The sequence below is a fragment of the Pleurodeles waltl genome, chromosome 9 (assembly GCF_031143425.1).
Source record: "Pleurodeles waltl isolate 20211129_DDA chromosome 9, aPleWal1.hap1.20221129, whole genome shotgun sequence".
Classification (NCBI taxonomy): domain Eukaryota; kingdom Metazoa; phylum Chordata; class Amphibia; order Caudata; family Salamandridae; genus Pleurodeles; species Pleurodeles waltl.
The window spans coordinates 1,005,663,736-1,005,689,895 of NC_090448.1; the positions used below are offsets into that span (position 1 = coordinate 1,005,663,736).

At 43.6% G+C, this 26,160-nt stretch overlaps 1 protein-coding gene across 2 annotated transcripts in view; it reads left to right on the forward strand.

Annotated features, from left to right (window-relative positions):
• The window catches only part of BMF (Bcl2 modifying factor), a 156,929-nt gene that overhangs the window by 60,600 nt on the left and 70,169 nt on the right, over positions 1 to 26,160 (forward strand). For both annotated transcript variants that reach the window (XM_069208602.1, XM_069208603.1), the window contains exon 3: positions 5,943 to 6,103. In XM_069208602.1, coding sequence (XP_069064703.1) covers positions 5,943 to 6,103 — 161 coding nt within the window. The remainder of the gene's footprint in view (positions 1 to 5,942; positions 6,104 to 26,160) is intronic.

A 26,160-nucleotide genomic window follows, 5' to 3' on the forward strand; every position in this document is an offset into this window, starting at 1 on the left:
CAGTGCTTCTTCAGCACTGTTATCAACCTCTAGCCTGAGGTCATTGTGTACCTCAGTCACTGTGGACTATTGTGTTTGGGATGGAAGCCTGCCTGGCAGGGGTTCAAGAAATTGGATTTCTGTAAATAATTAGAGAGAATCCCAGCCACATAAGTCTCCAGAACCTTAATTCAATACAATTGCAGTGAGATTGGGCTATAGTGTTACATTTGATAAGGATCAACAGCAGTTTTCCTTAAGAGTGGGAGCCCTATAGCTGTTTTGAGTCGAAGTGGAACAATGACTTGAGTAAGTGTGTCAATTACTGACTGCTTTTTTGTAGCTATCAAGGGGCCAAGGAAACAGGGGGAACCTGATTGAATTTTCATTACTAATAGAAAAGAGATTCCATGGAAGATGAAGCAAATGTTTTCAATGGAACCATGTTTTCTATTCTTTCACTCATCAAGAGTCTGAGGGTTTCTCTTGAGATACCCTCCCTGATTGCTTCAATCTTTTATTTTGTTTGTTTTTTAAATAAAAAAGAGTTTAACTTGTTGCAGAGTGCTTTGGAGGACAAAGCTCCCAGCAAAGCTTTTGACATTGAGGAAATCTATTTAATGGTGTTAGAAACTGCTTTTGAAGTATTTGGAGCCTCTGTCGTGACATTAAAGTAGTACTTTTTCTGGCTAAAGTATCTTATAAGTGCTCATTCCTGTCATAAATTCCCCTTTCTCCCCACTGTCATATGATTTTATATAATGTTTTTTTAAAATAGTGCACCTTTTTTTAATCATGTGTTTATATTGGGTGGTTAAAATATGCAACATAGAACATGAGTGCTTTCTTTGAAAGTGTTTTTTCCAGGTTGGACATTTTCACGGCAATTTAAATGATTTCAGTGACTACACAAAATAAAGGGTACACACTTGTTTAGATATTGCATTACTACACACCCACCAAAGACATTAGTTTTTACGAACTGTGTTGGTGAATTTGCACTCTCATATTCTTTGACGTGAACGATCAAAAGTAAACAACCAAATACCTTCCACATAAATGGTTTTAAAACTTCTACAGTACTAACAATCCACAGTTTACAGTACTATAGCCTACAATGCCACCACTCATGACACTGCCTCAGAAGAAGTAGTTTATTTTTCTGGATTGTAAATAACACAAATAAGTTGACATAACACAGACCTAATGACTCCTCAATTAGAGAAACAGTAACTGCAGAAGGGCCCATTTAAGAAATCTCAATTATACACCACACCAGGACCAACCACATAGTCACTCACACAGTTCCTAGAAAAGGGCAAAGCTATGCTATGCAACGTGATGTCCAAAGGATTACAGTATTGTAGGACACACTAGGTAAGTGGAAGCTTATAAAACGTGCGCCCTCCCTGGGACACACTCCATAAAAAACAACCCGAACAACATGAAAAGTATGGCAAAGTTAGGGGTGAAAACAGCCCCCACAGAAGTACCCTTGACCTGTTGATAAAAGTGACCATCAAAATGAAAACTATTTTGGGAGAGGCATATTTCAAAGATTTGGATGATGTAGGAAGTAGAGACCGAGTGAGGACGAGTCCTAGAATCAAGAATACTTTCAATAACGTTAATCCCCTCCTCCTGAGGAATATTAGTATAAAGTGACTCTAAGTCCAGTGTGCAAAGAATGCAGGTGTTTGGGTCAAATGGCATGTGTTTTCTATTTGACTAATCATATCTACTGTGTCCCTCACGTAGCTTCGTGTGTTAGGTACAAATTCCTTAATGAAAAGGTCCACGTAACGGCCCAGTGGCTTAAGAGTAGAGCCAAATCCTGAGACAATTGGGCATCCTGGTAGTGTTTTACTGTTCTTGTGAAGTTTGGGTAGAGTGTAGATGACTGGTGTTCTTCAGAATTTATTATTAAGGTACAAGAACTCATTTTTGGTCACAAAACCTTCTTGCATGTCAAATCCAAAATAAATTTTTGGACCCCAATCGTAAATAATGATCTGTATTAGATAGCTGTCTGGCAATTTCCCTTTATATGGGTCAGTGTCTTGGATCACAGTGCCCCCTCTCTTGTCATCTGATTTTATAATCAGTGATTGGTTCAGCTTAAGTCTCTCAAGTGCATGTTTCTCTTGTATCGACTGATTGTAGGGAATAAATTTGTTCTTCTGTTACAAATTGGACAATTTGTGGGGAGTAAATTTCTCCAAAGTATATACTGCAGGTGGTAACAAAAAAAGATGGGGGGGCGCAGACCGTGTTAGCGGTGCATGGAATATCAGGGTCGTCTGATCAGGATTATCTGGAAAAAAAAGGACTGAATGTGAATTTTCCTAAAGAAACGCAATACTTCTGTCTGGAGGCCAAGACTGTTGGTACGTATCATGGGGACAAAGGAGAGGCCCATTACTGAGTAATGAAATCTCATCAGATGAAAGTAAATGTGTTGATAGATTAAAGATAGAGACTTTTCATAAGTCATTCATGATGGTAGGAATTTTGTCCTCAGGTTCTGTGTCTGCTACCACCAATAGTATTTCTGTCATGTTTGTTGATCTCCTGGAATACTGTACCAACATCGTGATGGGCCTCTTCCCCGTCTGTGTGGTCTGCCCTGACCTCTCCCTTACAGCACACAACCTCAGTTTCCAACCAATCACATGCCCATATTTAGTGGAAGGCTGGAAAACCCTCCCACTCTTTGGAACTCCCTCCAATGGGACTCTGACTACCCCTCATGCTGTTGCATCCAGACTTCACGTTCCCCCTATGCACCTCTTATGTCCCCATCTGCAATATCCGATATAACACACAATTTATCTGAACATCACACAGCAACACTGCACCTAACACTGTACTATATACTTGAACAAACACCCAACCTACTCCCACTTACTATTTCACACCTCATAAAAAACAGCCTCATCAAAAAAACAGAGTCCTCATCTGCACTACTCAAAATTATTCATCAGATACTCATGAGGGGGCAGTGACTGAAAAATGTGGGACACTGGTAAGTACCCAACGACATGTACTGTAACTTTCTCATCCTTCTATCCTGTGTATACGTTCACCCACGTGTGAAGTACTCTGATGTAGCTGGAAAGAAACTTGCTGCACTTTATGAAACACTGTTATTAATAAAAAAATTAGTAAACTTTCCCTGGAGAGGAAGGAAATTTAAAAAACCTTAGGCCTGGGGAATCCACGGTAACAGGAACCAAGAAATCTGAACAAGACTCTAACACAGGTACAGGAAGACATGGGACCTCTGGACACAAGGCCTGGTAGAAGACTGTAAACACAAGACCATATCAAAACAATAAGGCCACCTAAGCAATATCTTCCCTTCATCCCAGGCTCAACTGTAGAACAACTGCACAACCAGTTATACACTACACCAGCACCAACCACACAGTCACTCACAGAGTTCCTAGAAAAGGGCAAAGCCATGCCATGCAACGTGATGTCTAAAGGATTACACTATTGTAGGAGACACTAGGTAGGTGGAAGCTTATAAAACCTGCACCCTCCCTGGGACATACTCCACAAAAACAACTGAAACACTTAAATAAAGTCTGCATGGGTTAGCTCAAGATCTCCTCCATGCCCTCATGTAACAAATACCACTGGAGGGAAAACCCAACACTCCACACCATATTACGCTCTTTCAAAAGTGTGATGGATGGGCTGCAGACGTCTTCCTCACAGACATCCCATGGGCAAGTTTACTACATCAGATGCGTGGTCTTTGTCAAAGTCCTCAGAAGAAGACTCTTATCATGGCCAAATTTTAGTGCCACTCTGGGTCACCTTTCTCACCTGTCTTGAATCCAGCGGAGGTGGCCGATTCTTACAATAAACAAAGGCTGAAATTGTGTTGGAGCTGGCCAGATACATGGGATGTCTCAGTGCTTACAGGGGCTCTGAGGCTGACTGGCACTGCTGAGGTGGTGTAGCAAGGGAGAGAGCTGGCTGTTGACTTGCCAGAATTTGAATTTTAGGAGAACCGAGAGAGGATTCCCTGATGCACTTAGCAGAATTTCACAGATTGGATAGATTTTGTATAACTTCACAGGGTTAAGTGATTTTGGTGGCCTGACTGCTGAGTCATGAGAGACTTTATCACCTTCAGATCAGCTTCATTGCAGGATTATGATGACACGTATAGAAGCCACACTGATCTCTGACTAGTCAACCTCAACAAAGTGGAATCTGTTTATCTTTTTTTTTTTTTTACATATTACAAGATTTGCAACAAAAGTAATTGCTTGGAAGATAAATGTGTAGGCGGAGGCTGTTACACAGATACAAACCAGGGTATTTATAGAGAGAGAGAAAAACAGGGAGTCAAACACTTAATTTCTGCAATGCGCTAACAACTCAAGAAGCACGAATCAGAGGACCAATAAGAAAAATTGTTCATGGAGGCCAAAAGTGAAGATTTGGAGAATGCAGCAAGAGTGACTGGAGGTGTTTGAGTTCTTAGCTACTCCACAGACTGAAGACATTAAAGCTCTCCTTCTTGACCTCTTTCACAATTAAGTTTTCACTAGCACTCCTCTTCAGCCAGACCCAAATAGAGCAATGACAATTCCTATCAGAGTGCTATATGATGCCCCAAGTAGATCTGGGTAGTGCTTGCCAAAGAAAGGAGCTGTTTAGAGACGTCTCTAAGAAATAATTGCCCTATTCTTGCATAATAGTAGAAGTCATGAATTTCCGGACTTATGCTGTGCAATGCAACTGAGAAAACAAGATCTATCGTTTTCAAGAAAGCTGACAAAGATGTACCTGGAGGCATTTATTTGACATCCGGAGAACTTGAGAGTGGTGGGATACGGGATGGTCCATGCCTTCATTTAACCTAATACAGCACTAGCTTTTTTCAACAGTGTGAAATCCATGGAGAAACGAGAGGAGACTGTAGCAGTACCATGACTTTATCCATGTGTAATTAACCCTCATTGATAGTACATCTGTTTTTCACACATCCTGCGTGATTCCAGTTTTCTTCTCAAGGTGGTTTTCCTTTGGGTTCTTTCTGAGAGTTCTGTACAGTGGTTACCGTGAATAGTAACTCATTGTCATTGAACTATTTTGTTCTTCCTGGGTTCTTCCCCCAATCTGATCTATTCAGGTTTGAGGGACAGCAATTCAACCCGCTATGTTAGTTTGTTGGCATGTAACAAAATGAGTACCTTTCTACGATGGTAGCCAAACTATAATATAGATATTCCAGTTCTTTGTGGCTGTTGAATGGCCATATCTTAGTCTGTAGGCACTTAGAAATGATTTAAAACAATAAATGCTCAGAGGCCACAGGGAAATGCGTTACAGAAACTGGTGCCTAGCATTAAACTCTGTAAAAACATGTGGATTTGTGTTTAGTCCTCATAAGGTGAAATCACTTTCTGGTTTTCTTTGTGCATGATGTTTGTTACTGTTCTTTTAACAATCCTTCCTGGTTCTGTTTGAAGTTATAGCACTGGCTGAACATTGAACTGATTGAATCTTATTTACTGTGTCATACTTTGTCTGAGTTTCTAAGATGTCACCGCTTGCTACCCCATGGGAACACAAGTGCACAAAGGAAGTAACCTGGTTATTCCCATGGAGTGCAGCAGTGCAAGTGGCCTTGGGGCATTAGTGGTGAAGAACAGCACCCACCAGTGATACTGCCCAGTAAATACTGACTGCCTCACCCAATCTGTTAATTCCGTGTTTTTCGCAAATGCAAACTATGCCATCAAGTGACTGTTTATCCTATTAACTCTTTCTGTAGTTTATAGCATGTTTTCCTAATTAGTGATCTGATGTACTCATTGCCCTGCTCCACATTAAGAAAGCCTGTCAAAAATAAAATAATAAATAAATAACTGTGTATCCCCATACTTTCGTGTTACCGCACAGAATAGCATTATAACATCTTCTGTCCCACTGTGTTTCAGGGAATGCTGGGTATCGTTTACATTTTCCAACCAGCCTAAACCCGGATTTGCATCTCCACGAAGGAGTTCGTCGTGGGCGGCAGGCCATAAGTGCTGAAGTCCAGATTGCGCGGAAACTGCAACGGATCGGAGACCAGTTCCACAGGCTACATGTACAAAGGGTAGGCTTAAAGATAAAGGATCCTTCTTACCGGACATTGTCCGCAGATACCCTCTTTTCATTATCTGTACCCTGTCAAGGTTTTTCCTTCCATTATCAGTGTCACGAATTGTTACTTTGAAAGTGCAAAATGTTTTTAGTCCAAGACCAGGCCCATTGGTTTTAGCATTAGTGTATGCCAAGTAGCTCCAGCAGGACTAAGGCAAAGCCCACAATTTCACCACATGTTTAATTGTCGCCAGTCACAGTGACTTGGGTTGCATCTTCTAATTTGATAGCATATTTGAGATAGTCAGAAGAGACCTTAGCATGTTCCGTAGAGTAGCAAAGGTGCCACTGGGCCTAATGCAAAGAATGGATTGGGCACACCTCTATCCCAGATATTATTATTAATTATTAATATTATTAAACTTCAGGCCATTTCTGAGAAATACATTTCGCTTGATTTACCTTTTTTTTATAGAAAAGCTCAACCTCCATCTTTCTCGTTTGCGGGTGGTGTCAACACACTATTTCTTTTGTTTCCTCACACAATAAGAACCAGAAAATAAATCAATCTGTTAAAAGCCTAATCCCATTCGTAGTATAAAATCAGTGTTGACAGATCACAATATAGTTTTAGGCCTTTATTTTTTAGGTCTCGACTAAAGATCTGTTTTTTCAATAGATACATATACTTCGAGGGGGCTTTAGATCATTCTTTTGCAGGCTGTGGTGGGAATCAGATGCTGTAGGTATGTGTGCCTCTGCTCTTGATTTTATTTTCCCACAGGAAAGAAAGGTAGGTTATATAACAGTAATTGCTGGGACTGTTGTGTCAAAGTGTCAGAGACCTTTGCGTGGGTAAGATTGGCTGAAGACTAACCATCTGCTGTGCAATGCAGATAAAATTGAGATCCTTCTGTCTGGTCATGTAAAAGAAGAGTGGTTGTTTGACTACTGGTCCTTAGGCCTACTGCCTCCTGTGAAGCCTCCCTCCTCTGTAAGGAGGCCCCCTCTGGGGGTAAAAATTGACAATGAACTATGTTTTATTCCCCAGATGAACTTAGTAGTATCTTTTCCCTTTGCCATTCTGAGATCATCATGCACATTTTTTGATTTTTCTACTGATGTCTGCACACAAAACTGTGGTACCTCCAGATTGTACTTCGCAAACAGACTTTATCTCGGTTTACCAGATAGGATGCTCAAAAAGCTGCAGGTTGTTAAAAAACACAGTGGCCCATCTGATGTTGGCCATTCCCCAGAAAAAACGTTTCTGATTGTCTGAAAAAATGTAATTGGAAAAGATATTTTTTTATCAAGCCCTTACAATTACCTGCTGGGCTTTGCATCATCAAAGCCCAAAATATCTTATTTTGCAATTTCAACATTATGCTCCAGTCGGAGACCCATGCTCCACTTCTGCCATGCTTCTTTCTGTCCTGAGGTTCGTCGGTCAAGATGTGGTGGCCGTTCCTTCCCTCTACTGGCCAGGGCTGCCTGGAATTGGCTTCCTCCCACACTGTGCTAGAGCCCACATGAATCTGCCTTCTGTAAAGCTCTCAAAGCCTACCTATTTATATCTTAATTGGGTGGCTTTCCGCTTTCTCTATCTTTCTGGACTTCACTGCCGCAACAATGCTTGGAGTAGCCATGCACTTTATAAATCTCATCATTCATTCATTTGGACAATAGTCAGAGTGGAGGCAAAAGAGACTTATGTAATGGATTCATGGATGCATTGATGATGGCAAAGGGAGGGGTAGTGGTTTCTTTTGTGTTGAAAGTTAGGAGGGCATTGTTCTCTATGTGGTGACTTTGAACAAAGCTAGGATGGCTGTGCACTTAGTGGAGGCTAGAATGTGGTGAAGTTGAATGTGTTTTATGGGAATACGTTGGGAAATTCCGCACAGGACATTCGAGGTGATATGTTGTCTGAATTTGGTGCTAAATAATTTGCTTTGAGCTTACAATTGTGTCTATATAGTGGTTTGTACCACAGATGCATTTTCCTGCATGGAGCTGATGATCGCCTGAGGACCGATGTCTGTGTTGGTTTGTGGTTTTCCTGCCTGTGGGAATCAGCCATCACTCCTCATACCCCTTTTAACTGGGTTGCAGTGTGTGATAAAGTGGGAGGCTCAGCCTTATCCTAGTTATATTCATTCCTCTCAAAACGTTCTCACCAGTTCAAGCTGTTCCTATGTCTCTCTGTGAGGCATCCCATCACATGTAGGGGCCCTAATGGAGCAAACCTTTCTCCCTGCCTCTTCAGCATATACATGTTATCCCTAGCCCACATTCTAGAGACACAGTAAGGATGTAACCTTAGGCACATGGACAACACACTGATCCTACTGAAATTACACGGTCCTGGAGCCCACCCCCAAGTACTAGTAGTTTGAGGCAAGACCGGTGCTGGATGATCAAAACTACCTGGTCATCAGAAGTCAGAAAATTGAAATATTTCTTCGGAGTCCTATCAGCCCTCACCTCTACTTTCTGCCTGGCCAATTCCATAGGTCCTCCTCCTAAGTCACTCTGCAAGATTTGGTAGCAATCTATCATTCATTCCTTGTGTGGAAAGAAAAGCTAATTTTACTGTTTGTTATTTTCAGTGCATCCTTGCTTTTTTGCATGCTTGTCATTGCAGCCGTTTTACTCTGCCTGGACTACCATAAAAGCAGATTTACTGCCCTCCCCAAGAATTTGATTGACAGGTTGCAAGGAATTAAAAGCTGCGCAAAAAGGTTAAACTGTTATGGCAAGACCGAAGACACTACCCACACCCTAAAATCTCTACATTGACTTATTAAAATGAGATGCCATTTAAAATGTTGTACATTGTTAAAATATCTATCCATGGTTTAATTCTAGGTTACCCAAAGTAACTTTTTATCCTTTCAACCAATTGCACAATTTCCTGACTATCCACCCCTCAAAGCTAAAAACACTTGACTGAAGATCTCGTCATGTACATGGCACCCTTCTGAATTCTCTTCGTCAACCAGTGAGATCGGAAAAGGTTACGAAGATGTCTAAAGACTCACCTTTTCTGTTTCTTCTAGGGCCTGGTCTCCAATGACTTCAGCCAAACTCTAATCTGATCCATCACAGAGCTACTATGGGGGTGATTCTGACCGCGGCGGACGGCGGTTGCCGCCCGCCACGCGGTTCCCGCCGAAAGACCGCTCCGCGGTCAAAAGACTGCGGCGGTCATTCTGGCTTTCCCACTGGGCTGGCGGGCGACCGCCGAAAGTCCGCCCGCCAGCCCGGCGGGAAACACCCTTCCCACGAGGACGCCGGCTCAGAATTGAGCCGGCGGTGTGGGAAGGTGCGACGGGTGCAGTTGCACCCGTCGCGAATTTCAGTGTCTGCTAGGCAGACACTGGAATTCTTTTTGGGGCCCTCTTACGGGGCCCCTGCAGTGCCCATGCCATTGGCATGGGCACTGCAGGGGCCCCCAGGGGCCCCGCGGCACCCCCTACCGCCATCCTGTTCCCGGCGGGAGAACCGGCAGGAACTGGATGGCGGTAGGGGGTGTCAGAATCCCCATGGTGGCGGAGCTCAAGGGCAGCGGAAAGTCGGCGGGACAGAATGCCCAGCGGTGCACCGCCAGCATGTTGGCGGTGCTACCGCCGACCTCCGCCATGGCGGTAATTACCGCCAGGGTCAGAATGACCCCCTATGTCTCCTACTTCCACAAACATTCAATCTCAGAAGACTGGTTGTGGTTTGTCCAGGCCTCATGTCCAGACATTTCCATCTACTGATATGTTTATCCTCCACCTTGTAGGATTTTTTCTTTGTTACGTTGTTCCATCTTCCGGAATGTTACTTCAATGTTATGCTGCTTGTGTTAACACCCTTATCAGTTCATCCCCTAAAACACTGAGATGACTACTTTGTTATTTAGTACTGTACAGGAACGTGAAATAAAAATAAAAAAAATTTTGTTTTTGTTCAGATATTAGGCATTGGCATGGGCACTGCAGGGGCCCCCAGGGGCCCCGCGGCACCCCCTACCGCCATCCTGTTCCCGGCGGGAGAACCGGCAGGAACTGGATGGCGGTAGGGGGTGTCAGAATCCCCATGGCGGCGGAGCGCGCTCCGCCGCCATGGAGGATTCTCAAGGGCAGCGGAAAGTCGGCGGGACACCGCCGACTTTCCGTTTCTGGCCGCGGCTGAACCGCCGCGGTCAGAATGCCCAGCGGTGCACCGCCAGCCTGTTGGCGGTGCTACCGCCGACCTCCGCCATGGCGGTAATTACCGCCAGGGTCAGAATGACCCCCTATGTCTCCTACTTCCACAAACATTCAATCTCAGAAGACTGGTTGTGGTTTGTCCAGGCCTCATGTCCAGACATTTCCATCTACTGATATGTTTATCCTCCACCTTGTAGGATTTTTTCTTTGTTACGTTGTTCCATCTTCCGGAATGTTACTTCAATGTTATGCTGCTTGTGTTAACACCCTTATCAGTTCATCCCCTAAAACACTGAGATGACTACTTTGTTATTTAGTACTGTACAGGAACGTGAAATAAAAATAAAAAAAATTTTGTTTTTGTTCAGATATTAGGCTACTATTCTGCAGAGGGACGGACTTCAATGCTTTTTGTGGTAAAGGTGTGTAAAGCTCAATCTTGTGTAATAGTGTCTGTGTGTCTAAAGCATGCTTGTTAGGGTGCTTAAGAAAAGGGGAGTTCCAGGGGAATCATTTAAATGAACTGGAGAGCAGTTTTTTGACTGTAGTTTCACATAGTGAGTGAGTATTGAATTGGGGTTGGTTTTTGATGGGAGAGAGTGGCAAAAGATGTACTGTCTTTGATATGGCCACCGTCAGTGGTGTGTACATTAAGGCCAGATGTGTCTAAAGATTAATGAGAATGTCTTTAATGTTCATGGCATTAGGGTCATCTGGAGGACTGATGCCTGAGGGCTTTCTGAATGGTGTCCATGAAGGCTACGAATTCCGAGAATTCATCAATTGAGGTTTCTTTAACCTTACCTGAACATGAGATGAAAATGCTTTGCAATGTGAGTGCCCATTTTCCTTTCAGGATGTTGTCATCTCCACTGACACTTGTGTGTGTGTGTGTGTTTGAGGTGATGTATGTAGTAACCTGAAAGGCTGAATTCATCCAGGATGTGCATGGAAAAGAGTTGTAACTAGCTCCCTCTCAAGAATAGGCAACAGAGATTTCAGGTAGCAATGGTCTTTGCAGGCAGTATGTAAATATATTTTTGTGGGGGTGGGGTGAAATGCTGGAAGGGAACGAAGTGTAAGTAAAAGTTTGTCATCAGAAATGTTTCTTCTAATCCAATTATTCGTATCACCATGAACTCAGGATTCGCTGCTTTGTCATTGTGCAAAATTTGCCCTTTCTGTAGGGTCTCACCGGATTTTTCACCTTTTGCTGGACCCTATATTTTTCCTGACTGTAGAACTCTATGCAGTTCACTCCTGCTAACCAGTGAGTGCCTGTGCTCCCCCTTACAAAACGGTGAATTTGGAATACCCTTAATTGGCATATCTAACTTACCTATACATCCCTGATATATACTACAAAATGTACCTATGATCTGTAACTTAAATACCAATAGTCTGCAGCGCTCATTTTTCCACCCTCTACATTAACAGTGGAAACGCAACTGCAAGCCTAAAATTTGTAGCCTGGCTGTTGCATTTATAAACTACAAATTCGACCTGTGAAAATAACCCCTTTTGATGAGTCAAAACCTTGCTTATAAATGTGTATGTCAGCTCTGTGTAGGTGTTTTTGCTTGTAAGGCAGGGTGCATGGTATTTAAAGAATGACCTGTAGGAAGTGTTTCCAGATGGGTACCTGGGAGTTACACCAAGAAGGTGGTTCCCGTCCCCTTCAGCAGAAAAAGAGTGAAGGCCAGGACAAAGGAAAGAAGTTTCCAAAAGGGCCTCAAAAGGGTTGAGCAGGAAAGCAATCCGATATCCCTTCAAAGCACAGGGGACGTTTCTGATGGATGGGAGCACATGCCACCATTTAATCTGTCCAGGTGTTATGACTTTCCAATCAAGGCACGAGTGGAGGCCTTCTGCTGAAACCAGGAAACCACCCACAGGTGGGCACTCTCCAGGAGTGGTCACTATGGCCTTAGGGGGAGGTTATTCCCAGGATGTGAGAGTAGAGCAGCTGTAGCGCCCTTTAGTTGAAAAGTGGACCCACAAGGTAAGTGGAGATTTCTGAGAGCGGGATCTTTCACTTCCAGCAGGTCACCATGAATGGGGTCCCTATCACTGCTCTGTAGGATATCTGTGTCAGCCTGTTTATGGTGGTTGCCAGGCTGGCTTTCCCAGAACAGTACCTTCCTGGACAGATATGCAGGGTAAGCCAGGCACACCAGTAGGACTTCTTCTGTGTTATGGCCTTGGTATCCTAAGAATGGGAGGGTATTCCTGCTCAGAAGAGAGCCGGTGTCAGGCCCAGGTGTCCATTGACTGTATCCGTGGCAATTAACTTCTACTAGTGAAAAAAATGCTGGGATGGGGTGATTGTCCTTGGCGCCCCCAAAAAAAAGATTTATGGGGGTACTCCTACCAAATGGATAGTACAGAGGGCCAGAGGGAGAGTAAGGGGTAGAAGTGGAAGGCCATTCACAGTGGAATGATGAGTGGCTAACACCTTTTTGTTACTGGTCTGAAGGAATGCAATGAAGCTAATCGTATTCACCTCCACAGAGAGACTATGACGCCTACCTGTAACATAAATCACAGCTGCTAATGCAGAGATGAAAAGGGGAAGGGAGAGAAACATTGATAAGAAGCTCCTCACTGTTCCTTTGGAAGTGCTTAAGGACATCTGCACTGAAACAATACCGGATTAGAATTGAAACTTGTTAACATTTATATCGTATTCAACCCTTTCCTAATTACCTCAAGTAAAAAGTCCTCTATTTCAGCTCTTTTTTTCTCTAAAACATTATGCATCATGCATTTCTCTCACTGGAAATATAAGAAAACAATGGTTATTGTTTGTCTTCTTGAAAACCCCTGTGGTGTACTTTTTGAATATGACTCTTTTAGACTTATTAGAGAGTTCAAAGTGCTTAAGTTCAAAATGAGTTCCAGTCTTGTAAATCCAGGAAAATGTGCAGTGTTGACAGGACTAGGATAGATACAAAGTGCAAAATGGAATGTGCCAAAAACAAAAAAAGTGGTATAAAATTGTGCACACACAATTGGTACAAATATACAAGGCCTTGAAAATGGCGATGATCATGAGAACAATCTGAGTAGGCAAGATAATGCAAATGGAGGAAATTCCAAATCGACTCTTCTACTCTAAGACATGGCTCCATAACAATCTTCCAACGACTGCCAAACGCAAACTGCTTTGGCAAGCAACAAGACTGTGAATTCACTCTCCTTTTTTACGATGATAAGCCAAGATGTCCTCTGTATCCAAAATCCCGCTTCCTACAAGACGCAAGTTAGTTTTGATTTTTGATGTGGCGTTCACTGCTGTGCACGCCAACCTTTCTCTGATCAGGATGAAATCTGAAATGAAAGATTTCATTCTGTCCAACCTGAAGAAAACCATGACCTCAGCTCTGGTTCTATTTAAAGTTGACTACACCAGTGCCTTATTTGAATCTAGAGTCTTACAGAGTGCCGCTGTCCGTATACTCTTAGGCGTTCCCAAATTTGAGTCTGTTTCCTCTGTGCTTAATCTTCTTCATTGGCTTCCTGTCAAGAAGCGCATTGGCTTTAAAGCTCTGTGCATTTGCCTTCAGGGCACTGGCCCCGAATATCTCAGGCAAAGTTTTCAATAGTATATTCCATCTAGACCACTTCAGTCTGCCACCCGTAGCCTACTATCTTATAGTTCCTAAATGTAAAAAAAAATATTTTGGGGGCAGAAGAGGCTTTATCCTTAGCTCATCTAGACTCTGGAACTCTCTCCTCCTTGAACTGAAAAAACATCAGATCTCTTATAGCCTTCAAAAAAGTCCTTAAGTTCTGGCTTTTCACCCAATAAATCTTATCCAGCATCCTTTACTTTGTTCAGCAGTCTACCTTTTTCTAAGATCTGGGTATTGGAGCACTTTATAAATTGTATTTTCAGTTAATTTCTTCCCGAACATCCTAATTTCTAGCGTTCCAGTTGTAATATGCATTTAATTTGTTTTTTACTGTAACTCGACAACTATTAACACTATTATATTGTTTAATCATGACATTTAAGAGAAGAACACCCCAAGGGTCACCCGATGAGGCCACATCTGATGTGGAGGTGCTGCTTGCACTGTCAAAGAGACAGAGGATAGAAGACCTTTCTAGGCAGACGTGTATATAACACAGAGTGTGTCACCACTGAGGTGGCTGTGGTTCCCCTCTAAAAGTCCTAGACTACGACACATGTTCACTTTCCGGGTACAGACCCTGAACTGAAATGCCAGTCTCAGGATACTACTCCTGAGGTGGGAAGAGTAAGAGTGGAAGGAGGGTGTATACCACTTGAGGGTATAGCACCCACTCTGAGAAACCTAAGGGGCCAGGAAGACCTCAGGAGCAAGTATGGGGCTTGTTACCAAACTCGTGGCTGGACATGAGGCCTGCCCAAAGCCATAAATTGGAGTACCTGGCAATGGATGAGCAAGAGCCTGGCACCTGACACTGACAGCTGTCAGTCGCCTCTGTCGGTTTTCCCTGGGGTGGCGGTAGACGTCAGTGGGCTGAATGGGCCACATCACCTTGTTGGCTGTGGGTGCACACTGGGGTGCATCTGTGAATAAACTAAGGTTAGGAGCCTCACAGATGTGGTCTATAGGTGAGGAAAAGGATTCCTCATTGGCTGGTTCAGTGGCTCATGAGGATGTTGATAGAGGATGAATTTAGAGGGGCATAGAACAGAGAAATGCCACTGCAGAAGAGACAAATTGTCCTTGTTTTATCATCTGAACAGGGAAGTCTGCTATTGATTATTCTACCCTAGCCCTTGGCATTGGGGGGAGGGGATTGTAGGGAATTTGTCCTTTCTACAGGGTTCCCCTGGATGTTATACGTTTTGCTGGATTCTTTGTTTTTGCTGACTGTAGAACTCTGTGCACTTTACCCCTGCTAACCAGCGAAAAAGTGCTTGTACTATCCCTTTCAACATGGTGAATTTGGCATATTTAGCTCACTTATATGTCCCTACTATATGGTACAAAGTGTGCCTAGGGTCTGTGAGGTAAATATCACTAATGAACTGCAGGACCCATTGTTCCACCCACCTCAGTGATAGCGCAAACTGGACAGCAGACCTACCATTTTTAGTCTGGCTGTTACAGTTATAGACTGCAAATTTGACCTATCAAAATAGCCTCATTTGACTGGTCAAAACCTTCCTTTTAAAGATGTATAAGATACCCTTATGTAAGCCTTTTTGCCCATAGGGCAGAAGCATGGTATGTAACTGTAAGGCATATAGGAATTTAATATTAAATATATCCTTACAGTGAAAAAGTCCCAATAACTATTTTCACTGTAGCAAGCAGGGTTGGCTATTTCATAGGATAACATGGGGTTACAATAATACATGTAACTGTGCTAGTATTGATTAAGAAAACAGCTAGAAAAATTATTAAACTATTTTAAGTATCATTGAAAATCAAGTTCAACAGTGAAGTTGGTAGTTTACAAAATTTAAAGGAAAAGTAACTTTTAGAAAGTTACCTTTTCTCTGCGAAAAGCCTCTTGAGTCCCATTTATATTGCTCTGCTAGCCAGTAATTAGGATTTGAATAGGTTTGAAACCATGTGAAAAGCAGTGGCGGACCGTCCTTTAGGGCGGAGGGGCCACGCCCCCCCACCCCATGAAGAGTGTCTGTCAGGCTGAACAAAGGTCAGCCTGACAGACACTCTTCATGTTCAGGTCAGGCAGCCAGGAGCAGACATGCGCGATTTGCGCACTCCTGTCCTGGCTGCCTGAGCTGAACTTTGCTGGGCAGAGGAGATCACGACCTCCTCGGCCCAGCAAAGGTGCCTCGAGGCCCTCCCCTGGGTGACGAGGAAAGCGTCACCCATTGACACTCTCCCTGGGCGCTTCAGGTTCAAGCCCTGAAGCGCCCAGGGAGAGTGTCAATCAGTGACACTTCGTCACAGAGTGGGGTGGGGTCAGCAGTCTCACTGACCCCATCCCACTCTGTGACGAGGCTGGGACTGCTGCCTTCACTCATTGGCTGAGGTCAGCCAGTGAGGGAAGGCAGCAGTCCCAACCCTCCTGGGACCCGGAGGCTAAAGGTAAGTGTGTGTATGTGTGTAATGTTTTACATTGAATGTTTGGTGCGCGCGTGCATGTTTGAGTGTTATGAGTGTTGTTAATGGATGTGAGTGCGTGCGTGCGTGTGTGAGTGAAAGAATTAATGTGTGTGATCTTGTAAAATGAATGTTTGGTGCGTTCGTGTATGTTTGAATGGAATGAGTGTTGTTGATGGATGAACGTGCGTGCGTGCGTGCATGCGTGTCTGTGTGTGAAAGAATGAGCCTGTGTGTGTGTGTGTGTGTGTGTTTTTGTGTGTGTGTTTGTGTGTGTGCCCCGCCTAGGAGCAAACAATAGGCCGGTCTGTATTGGCAGACCTCTCTGAACTTGACATAAGATTCAAGTTGAGGCTGTAAGTGTCCTATTAGACATTACAGTGTCAAATCCTGCTTTACAGGACTGCTGGTTTACATATAACAATGGGGGCGCACTTGAAAGGATTGGAAGTAGGAGCCCAAAACAATTCCTGTGTATCCACTGTCCTGTTGCAGGAAACACTGCTTTGTCTTACCTCACTGCTGGATTTTACATATAACATTGAGGGCCTGCTTCAAAAGCATCCAAGACAAACCTTGTGCATCCACTGATTGCCTGTTGAGTATCTGCTTCAAACTGTATTTTAGTGTTAGATGTGGGAGGGCATTAAGATTATCATAGTACATACCCCACACACATCCCCAGACCTTAGAGCCCACGTTTAGTTTGGCTGAAGACTTCTGCCATCTTGAAAATGCCCAGCATGGGTAGGGTGGGACCCAGAAACCTTTACCCCATTTGGTTAAAGGATGCTCAGGAGTGATTTCCATGCATTAGTGTGATATCTCCAGGCACCCACTTCAAAACAGAACTAGTTGTCAGGAAGATCAGAACCTGCTGTATGCTACATACGAAGAGCACTGGAGGACTGGACCTGCTCTCTTGTACCGAGGGGAAACAAATGGACTCCATGAGTCAAAAGGCTGACCTCTTGTTAAAGCTACAGTGATGCAACAAACTGCAAAAGGCCTTTTCCTGTAAGTACCCAGCTTATCAGTGACAACTGGATCTGGGCTAGACCCTTGTATTTGGCCTCTGCCTGAATTGACTATCATTGTACTATACTGCAACACTTATATAGCACTTATTACCACTATGTGGAGCACTGAAGCACTTGTGTGCATGAGTAGCATGCTGGTAGGGTGTGTGGTTGGAAGGATGTTTTAGTTTTGGTCCTATGTGGAAAGGATTTGCATGTCAAGTGTTTAGACCACCAAGGTGTGATTATCATGTTGTGGGATGCAGCGCACAGTAGTGCATTGGATGATGAAGTAAAGGAGACAGACACACAGTTCTGTGGTTTTCAGTATACTGTTAGCTTTGAACAGCTCTGCAGGTCCTTTATGGTACTTCATATGATACAGTCCGCTTACTTGGTTACCCCGCTGGGTTATCTATTCAGAGATTTTGTGTACAGTTGTGGTCTTGAGCTGGAATGGTATGTGCAAGGGAGAAGGGGAGAGATCTGTTGGAATGGCATTTGTATTATCATCCCATATCTGAGTGCCTGTGAGATGTAAAGAAACAAACATATTGTATAGATATTTGGGACCTGCAATGAATGGACTACTCCAAAATTGTACAGTAATGTGACAAATCTCTTAGTTATTCCATGCCTGTTCATTTGGTGATGTTTGTGTTTTTTGGCTATACAGTGTTGGTGATGGACAACCCTCATTGCAGTTGTATGTTGTGTGAATTGAATAGGTATAAGGTATAGTTTGTTGCTGACCACTTTGTATTATGGTTTTAGTATTATTGTGGGCCAACACTGTTATATATGGAAGTACATAATTATATAATACCACGGAAAACCATAGGTCAGCCCTTTTTTGCTTACCTGCATAATGAAAGCAGTTTGCTGATTGAGTTGTTTGCAGTCTGTAGGTTGTAAGCTGAGAGCTGTGAATGAGGGTGTGACAGTTTTCTGGGGTCTGTTGCCGGGGTGCAGTTGGTGCCACGAAATAGCCACGTTTTCAAATGTCCTTGGAAATGTATATGCTCCTGCATGCTTCTAAAGCTGGCTGGCAGTGAGTTCCAGTGCTTGGCAGCTTATACTGAGAAAGCAATGCCTCCTATGGATTTCTTATAATAAGGTGGCATGATAAGTGGTGCAGTCCTCTAGCGCAGTATTCTGTTTGGTTTGTATTGCTTGAATATGACTTGTTAGTCTAGCTGTCCTTTTCTTTGAAAGGCTTTGTGGACAATGTAGAGAACCTTGAACATTGTTCTTCCAGCTAAAGTTAGCCAGTGGAGTGACTGCAGGATTGTAGTCATGCGTTCTCTTGGGTGAAGGCGGAAAAGAAGCATTGTGGCAGCATTTTGGATGAGTTAATTTTGCAAATAATTAATGTGCCAAGTTTGGGCTTTTGGCATAGTGAAGTTTGGGGATTACAAGTGTGAGAATGGCTTGCAGTTTATAATGGTATGCAAGATATGGAAAGATGTGACATAGTGATTAAATTGTGTAGGAGGTTGTGGCGTTGTTAGCATGAGGTCTCAATGATAGGTCTGAATCCTTGGTTACTCCTAGCTGGCTTCAAGTTCCTTAGGCCATATGGTGGTAGGCTGGTGGTTTGCCAAATCTCTGCCTTTGTGGTATTGAGCTCTGAATGGTCATTCATCATCCATGTTTTTATGGCATGAAGGCAGTCATCAAGTTTTGAATTGTAAAGGTCATCGGGATTATCTATTTGTAAAATGATTTGGGTGTCATCTGCATAGTTGTAACAGGTGAGATTGTTTGAATTATTCAGATTTGGTAAGGGGATTAGGTAGATGTTGAATGATAGAGGAGATATGATGAGCCCCTAAGAAACGCCACAGTGTTGTGTGTGTGAAAAGGTGATATGGAAGAGTGTAGGTAGACTACACTTTATTTGTGAGATAAAAGCAATCCATTTTAAAGCATTTTCACTGATTCCAATATTGTGAAGTCTTAGCAGTAGCACATGGTGGTGTATGGTGTCAAATGCAGCTGATAAATCCAGCAGTAATAAAGCAGATACTCTGTTTTTTTTTGTTGTCTACTGTGATTTTTAGATCAACCTAGATGGATATAATGGCTTGCTCAGAGCCTCTGCCTGGTCTGAAATCCCATTTTTGGTCTGATAGTAAGCCATAATGTTCAACATAGTTGAGTAAACACTGCCTCCTCCAACATTATTCCTACGAATGGTCCATTTGATATGGGCCTGAGGTTTGCTGGAGCAGATGGGTCGATGTCTTTCTTTGGCACTTTATGCTTATTGGCTCTTCTCCTACTTAAATATTTGAAAATCATATCTCCAGTAGCCCTTATTGGATTGTAATTTTGATGTTATTTTATTTATTGCATTTTACTCTATTGTTTAAATTTGGTTTGGGATTTTTATTATTTTGCATTTCAACTTTAATAATGTTTTGCTGCATACATACTTTATGCATTGCCCTCGGGAAGCCTTTCTGTTCTGTGACATAGTTATGAGGGGGTTGAGCTCAGGTTCATTTAGTGACTTTGAGGGTACACCTTGACTAAGGTTTTGATTATTCCTTGAGGTGGGTAGTCACCTGCCCCTGTTAATAATCCAATTTCTTCCTCACCTGTTCGGTTAAGATCAGAAGATGAAATTTAAGTGGAATTCACAGAAGCAAGTCTAGTATTCTCTATTGACTTGGCCGTATTTGATAAGCCTGTGTCTACCCAGCTACAACTATTCAACTGTTGTTTTACTTCTGGACCAGTTTTTTTAAGTGGGTGTACAGAATGGGGTACAACTAGTAACCAAGCCTTCGGAGAGAATAGCTTTCATTATGCCACTAGGTGGCAGAGCTTCGCAGTGGTTGATACCAGCAGAGGTACTTAGAAACTTAAAGTATCCGAGTTAGCACAAGTGGGCAACTTTTCCTTTTCCAGCAAGACTGATCGACAATAGAGTACGGCACATGTATCCCAGATATAGTTTCTTAAAAACGTGCAGAATTCTTGAACTTTTTAAATAATAATTTATGTTTGGAGAATGCCAGAACACTGCCTTGTCAAGTGAGCCTTTCGTTTTCATCTTCTCGCATGTTAGTTTTCTGGCTGCAAATAAACAGTTAAATCCCAGGGGGACATTGTGAAAGAACTGGTTTGTACAGTAATATGACTCCTTTAATCGCCGCCGAGCATGGTCAGCTTTATGTCTTGGTCTGGACGGCGTGTCTACAGACTATGGTTACATAAAAAAGGCCCTGTTCTTTTTTTTCGCTCCGGGCAACAACATGTGCTGTGCCAGACGTCTAAGTGTTGTTTGCGAGACAGGCATCGATATGGCATTCTGGGACAGTCGCGTGTCAGCCTGGCTCTACGTGCGGGCGTGCGCGCGAGCGAAGGAGCCAGCATAACAAAGCCGGCCGGGAAGGCTCCCAACGTTAATAATCTGCAGAACTGAGCCTTGCGGTTTCAACTCTGAAGTGAGTTTAATGGAACTAGAAACTTCGAGTTCAGTTAACCAATTAACTATGAATCATTCAATCAAATCATAAACCTTCCTAACTGCGCTGTTTCTGTCCCTTTTCGAAGAACTTAAATAGGTAGTTTTATTTTTGGAAACACTTGTAATTAAATAATCTTTTTAAAATGTTCGTACACAATAAATGATTGAGGAAAATGATTTGCATGCACTCATTTTTCTTGTGTGGTCTGTGCAACTTTTGGAAGTCTTAAGATTTTTTTGCCTACCCGCGTGTGTCAGAGAGCACTGTGGAAAGGCAGTGATGCTCTAAAGCAGTGATACTCAAAGTACGGCCTGGGGGCCGCATGCGGCCCCCGTGACCTTTACATGCGGCCCCTGGTCAGGAGCACTAGGTTGCCGCTTTCTTATCTCAGCACTAACACTGAGAAGGAAGTTAACTAAAAAGGCAAGCCTTTATTTAAAGGTCAATTGAAGTTAAAAAAGGGAAGCAACTAAGTCATCCCACACCAGCTAACTTTAAAAATAAATGTGTTTCTAAAGGCATCCTGCAGCAAAAATGTAATAAGGCATTTAAAATTCCAAAGAGTATTTCATTAACATGCAGAACTGTGTCACCTTAGTACATCACATTATTATATTATATTATATCAGTGCATCCTATGTACAGCCACCCGGCTGGCATCAGTGCGGCCCTCGGTCACATCACTCACAATACCTTTTGGCCCCTGGAATAATGTTTGTGAGTACCCATGCTCTAAAGAGTGCAAGGATCAGTGATGCACAATAATAAACCAAGTCCCGGTCCCCCTGTTGGATAAACTCGCTTCGGTTGGCCTCCTTAGGTGGGCGAGTCTGGTTGGAGCTAATCTGCGCAGGAGTGGGCGCACTTTTTGGTCTGCGCATACAGATAGGGTTACCACCTTAGCCAGAGAAAGGTACCGGCAATCCGTTCCCGTTTTAACATTCTGCAAAGGCCTGGTCCTTGAACTTTAAAGGAAATTGGCTGCATCCATCAAGGCCTTTCTGCCTTTGTTTACTAAGATTATCAGTCGGGGATCTTTAGGACAGCAGTAGAACACATTTTAAAGTGTTTTTTTCTAAGATGTTGTCTCATCATTTACTGATCAAAGTTGATACTGACAAGGGGAAACATACCAGCGTTAGGTGCTTTTTCTTGTTTTTGTACCACTGAGACATTAAAATAACTGTCACGCCGGTTTAAAACCGGCCAGCGGGCAAACCTAAATGTTTACCATAGGCACATAACAGTCATTAAAAAGAACTTTCATCTCAGGAAACCACCCAGCATATAAAATGCAGCAATAAAAATTCAAACCTGGCTGTCTGGCTGCCATCTTCTGGGAGGTTAAAGTACCAATCACTGTTGCACTAGTGTTGCCACCTTCCCCACAGAAAAATACTGGCCACTTGTTTACTTTTTAAGATTTTGCAAATGCCTGGGCATGATACATAAATCGAACATCATTAAGTCACCTCTAGGATGCATATGTGATTTCTTCGCATATTTACTGTTTTAATTATATACTGATAAGGGGAAAAATACCTGTTTTGAGTTTTTTTCCTCATTTTTGAACCAGACATAACAATAAAAAGATATGTAAAAAAATCAATACAAAACAGTTGGATGCCAACCCTAGTAATAGCAGGGCCAATAGAAATGATAACAACTATGGCTCTTCTGAAAGCAATGTGCAGTCTCATTCAGACGGGGGATACATACGAGCCCTCACTGTACTTCTCAGTCCAACCCTTGAAGCATGCTTCCTTACTAATCGAGGTTATTGCTATTCTCTCTGCAGTCTTGGCCCGAGATGTCCCCACCTTCTTCGAAGATGTGAATCCACGTAGTCTGGGGGATATTGTCCCAACAGCCTGTGAGGCAGGAACTCACTTCTGCAAGCTGATGAAAGGCTAATTCCATCAGTGCCCCTTTCCACTTGATATAAATGGTGGACTTTGACTGAAATTTCTGTCAGGAAAATGGGAGGCACACAAAATTGGCTGTGGGCTAAGGTAAACATCCTATCAACTCTTAAATCTGTGTCCTACAGCAGTTCCACTCGTTCCATGAAAGTTGCGATAGAGTGGTAAACCTGTATGGGTTGGCTGTATGTCATCCCGTACTTCAGGTCCTTGTCCAGCAAATTCTTCGCTATCCTCTTTAGACAGAGAGTCTCTGAGAATTTACCCACTAGTGGCTTGATGAGACTTGGTACCAGGCTTCTTGCCCTTGAGTCCATTTGATTTGGTTCCTTCCTTCTAGTTAGAGGCTTTGGCTTAGCAGGGTCACTCATGCAAAGGATGATGCCAATTCTCTTTAACTCATGCTGGGCATGGCACCACCACAGAGACCAGATTTTATTTCCCTCTTCTATGAGAACATTTCCACTCACTCAAATGATCAGAGAAGCATCAGGCAACAGTAGCATCAGTCACTCTTGTGAAAGCCTATTCTGTTACCACCGGTAGCATTCTCCTTTGACCCCGAAGAGGCATCATATTAGCTTTCTGTAGGGCCTACAGGCACGTAGATTACATGTAGCTTAGCTGAACTGTGCACCTGTTGCTGTTACTGAGCCCCACATGTACACAGCCACCAATACAAGTAGTTAAGGTGGGCCTATGCTCCTCCCCTCCCACACAAGTCTGGTCCAGCCAATTCAGAAATTGTCATAGGGTTCACCTACCCAAATGCAGAGAGAAATAACACTTGACACACACCTATATCTATATGAGGCTCAAGCGAATTCTTCAGTGTAGGAAAGTTCCACTTTTTCATGGTTACCCCTACGTTTTGCTCGCTGATACTGATGTTGCCCATTGGTAGTGCACTGGGTCCCTGCTAAGCAGTCCCATGTACCAGTGCTCTTTCCCTAAAAGCAAGGTAATGCTCAATTGTATCCCAGATGGCACTGACTTTAGCGCTCCTTGTAAGGCCCTAGTAAATGTTACCCCTGATATCTATGGAATTGGTACTAAAGAGGGTCCCTGAGGGCTGCAGCAGGCATTATGCCACCTTAAGGGACCCAACCCAAAATGCATGCAGACTGCCATCGCAGGATGCATGAAATGGCGCAAACCATTTTGCGAACACAACATTGCACACTGCAGTGTGCAGTGTCCACTCAAACTGCATGAGTTATATGTAAGTCACCTCTAAAGCAGGCCTTAGAGCCCTTAAGGCAGGGTGCATTATTGCACGTGTGAGAGAACAACCGCATGAGAAGATGTACCCCTGCAATGCCTAGTTCCTTTGCTAAGCATTGGAAGTGTTCAGGAAGCCATATTGAGACCATGTACAGAGCACTTTTCAGTAGGAGTTATCTAGCTACATGATGGCTTTACTGAAGATAGTGGTGTTTATTATCAAACACCTCATCTTGATAAATCTGTACTAATGCCAGTATCGGATTTATCTTGACATGCACTCAGAGGGTACCTTATAGGTGCTTTCTGAAACCAAACCAGCCATATAGTCCAGCCTGCCACCACAGATGTGTTTCTTACTCCCTGCTTGGGTGAGCCCGCACTCACAGGGGCCAGAAACAATACCTCCTCCGGAGGAAAGTGTTATAACCTCCTCCAGCGGCACGGCTAGCAATTTAGCATATCTGGGCCAGAGGCTTCAAAGCCTCTGCCATCCCTGGATATGCAACCCTGGCTTCCCCAGACCTGGGAAATGCTACCCAACTCCACTACCTGAGGCCAAATTTGGCAACAGAGCAGGTGGGAAATTAGATATCCAGGAGGTGTGTTGCACTTCTTGACTAGTCACACCCCTAAGGTGGGCTACCTGAAGTGCACGGCCAAGGAGGGGTTTCACCAACTTGTTTTTGGTGAAGTTAGGAACTCTGGGTCAGGAAAACACCCACTCTTCACAGGAAGTGGTCATCTAGTGAGTTTAGTCAGTCCTTAATAGGTAGCCTATTGGCTACTACCCTACACTCCCCAAAATGCCCGGAAAGTCTGTGTTTAGGGGTCCCCTTGACACCAGGAAATCTGATTTCTCTACTGGGAACCAAAGGAAGGACAAAGAAGAGCTGAAGTTGTGGGAACAAGGGTCCTACACCAAAGATTGTTGCCAAACAATGCCTGGCTGCTTGCACTGCGACAGTCACAAAGACCCACTCATCCAGAAGCTCAACAGCCACCCCAAACCCTTGGAGGACTGTTCTTAGCTTCAACAACCAAGCAGCATTTCCCTTGGGGTGATGGAACAATCCCCTACATCTACAGGCACCAATGGAACCATCCCCTACATCTACAGGCACCAATTGCACGGACCGGGAATTTCGTCTTGCTGGACATCGGGCCCACAGAGGGAGCAACTCACCAGGATGAGGTTGTTGTAAGTCCAGGAGGTCAGCCCCGTCATTTTCACCAAGTCACACTGACCCGTCCAGGAGCATCTCAGCACTAATACCCTAGGTATCAGTGCCCTTGCAACTACCAAAGCTTGTTGCCTGTTCAGTCGGGGCACCACCAAAGCTGACGGCAACTTACCATCAAAGGACTTCAAGATCCATGAGGCCATCATCAAGAGAGGCTCTGCTGTCCTGTTTTCTTGCCCTCTCCAGGTCACCAGACTCCAATGAGAGCCTCTAACCCCAGCAAACCGTCCAGACAAAACACCTCTGCACCCCAGCTCCCCAGCCCGGGTTCAAGGAAACCAACTGTGTCCCTGTGCCCCAGAGACCCTCATAAGCCAAGCCCTCCTTGGGGTTCTGTTGGACTTGTCCCCAAGTACCCAAATCAGCTTTCTTTTACATGTCCTCCTTCCATGGACTTCAATGCTACAAATGTGACCAGGACCTCTGCACCCGGACATTGCAGGGCCGGTAAAACCAAACTGTTTCTTGGACCTTAGCCCCAAAACACCTTAAGTCCTGGAAGCCTCCCTCCCCCCACAAAAAACGGTTGCAAGTATACCTTTGCAGTGTAGTTTCTTCTATTGGATAACACTACTACGTTCGAGGGTCATGCCTCAAATCTGACAGTTGTGCTATTTTTACTGTTTTACTTTAAAAATCTAAAACGTCTAAAGTGCTTACCCAATATTGATGATCTTGGTGTCTTAATATATATAAAAATCTGTTTATATATTGTGTTATAAATTGGTTTCAGATTTCTTTCTGGGAGTGTGTCTCAGTTATTGATTGTGTGTGTTCATCAAATGCCTAACACTCCCTTCTGATAAACATAAACTGGTCATCCACACTACCACAAATAGAGCTCTTCGGATTATTTATGAAAGTCCGGCAAAACCGAATACGGGTCGTCTGGACTTTTTGCATGGTGTGCCC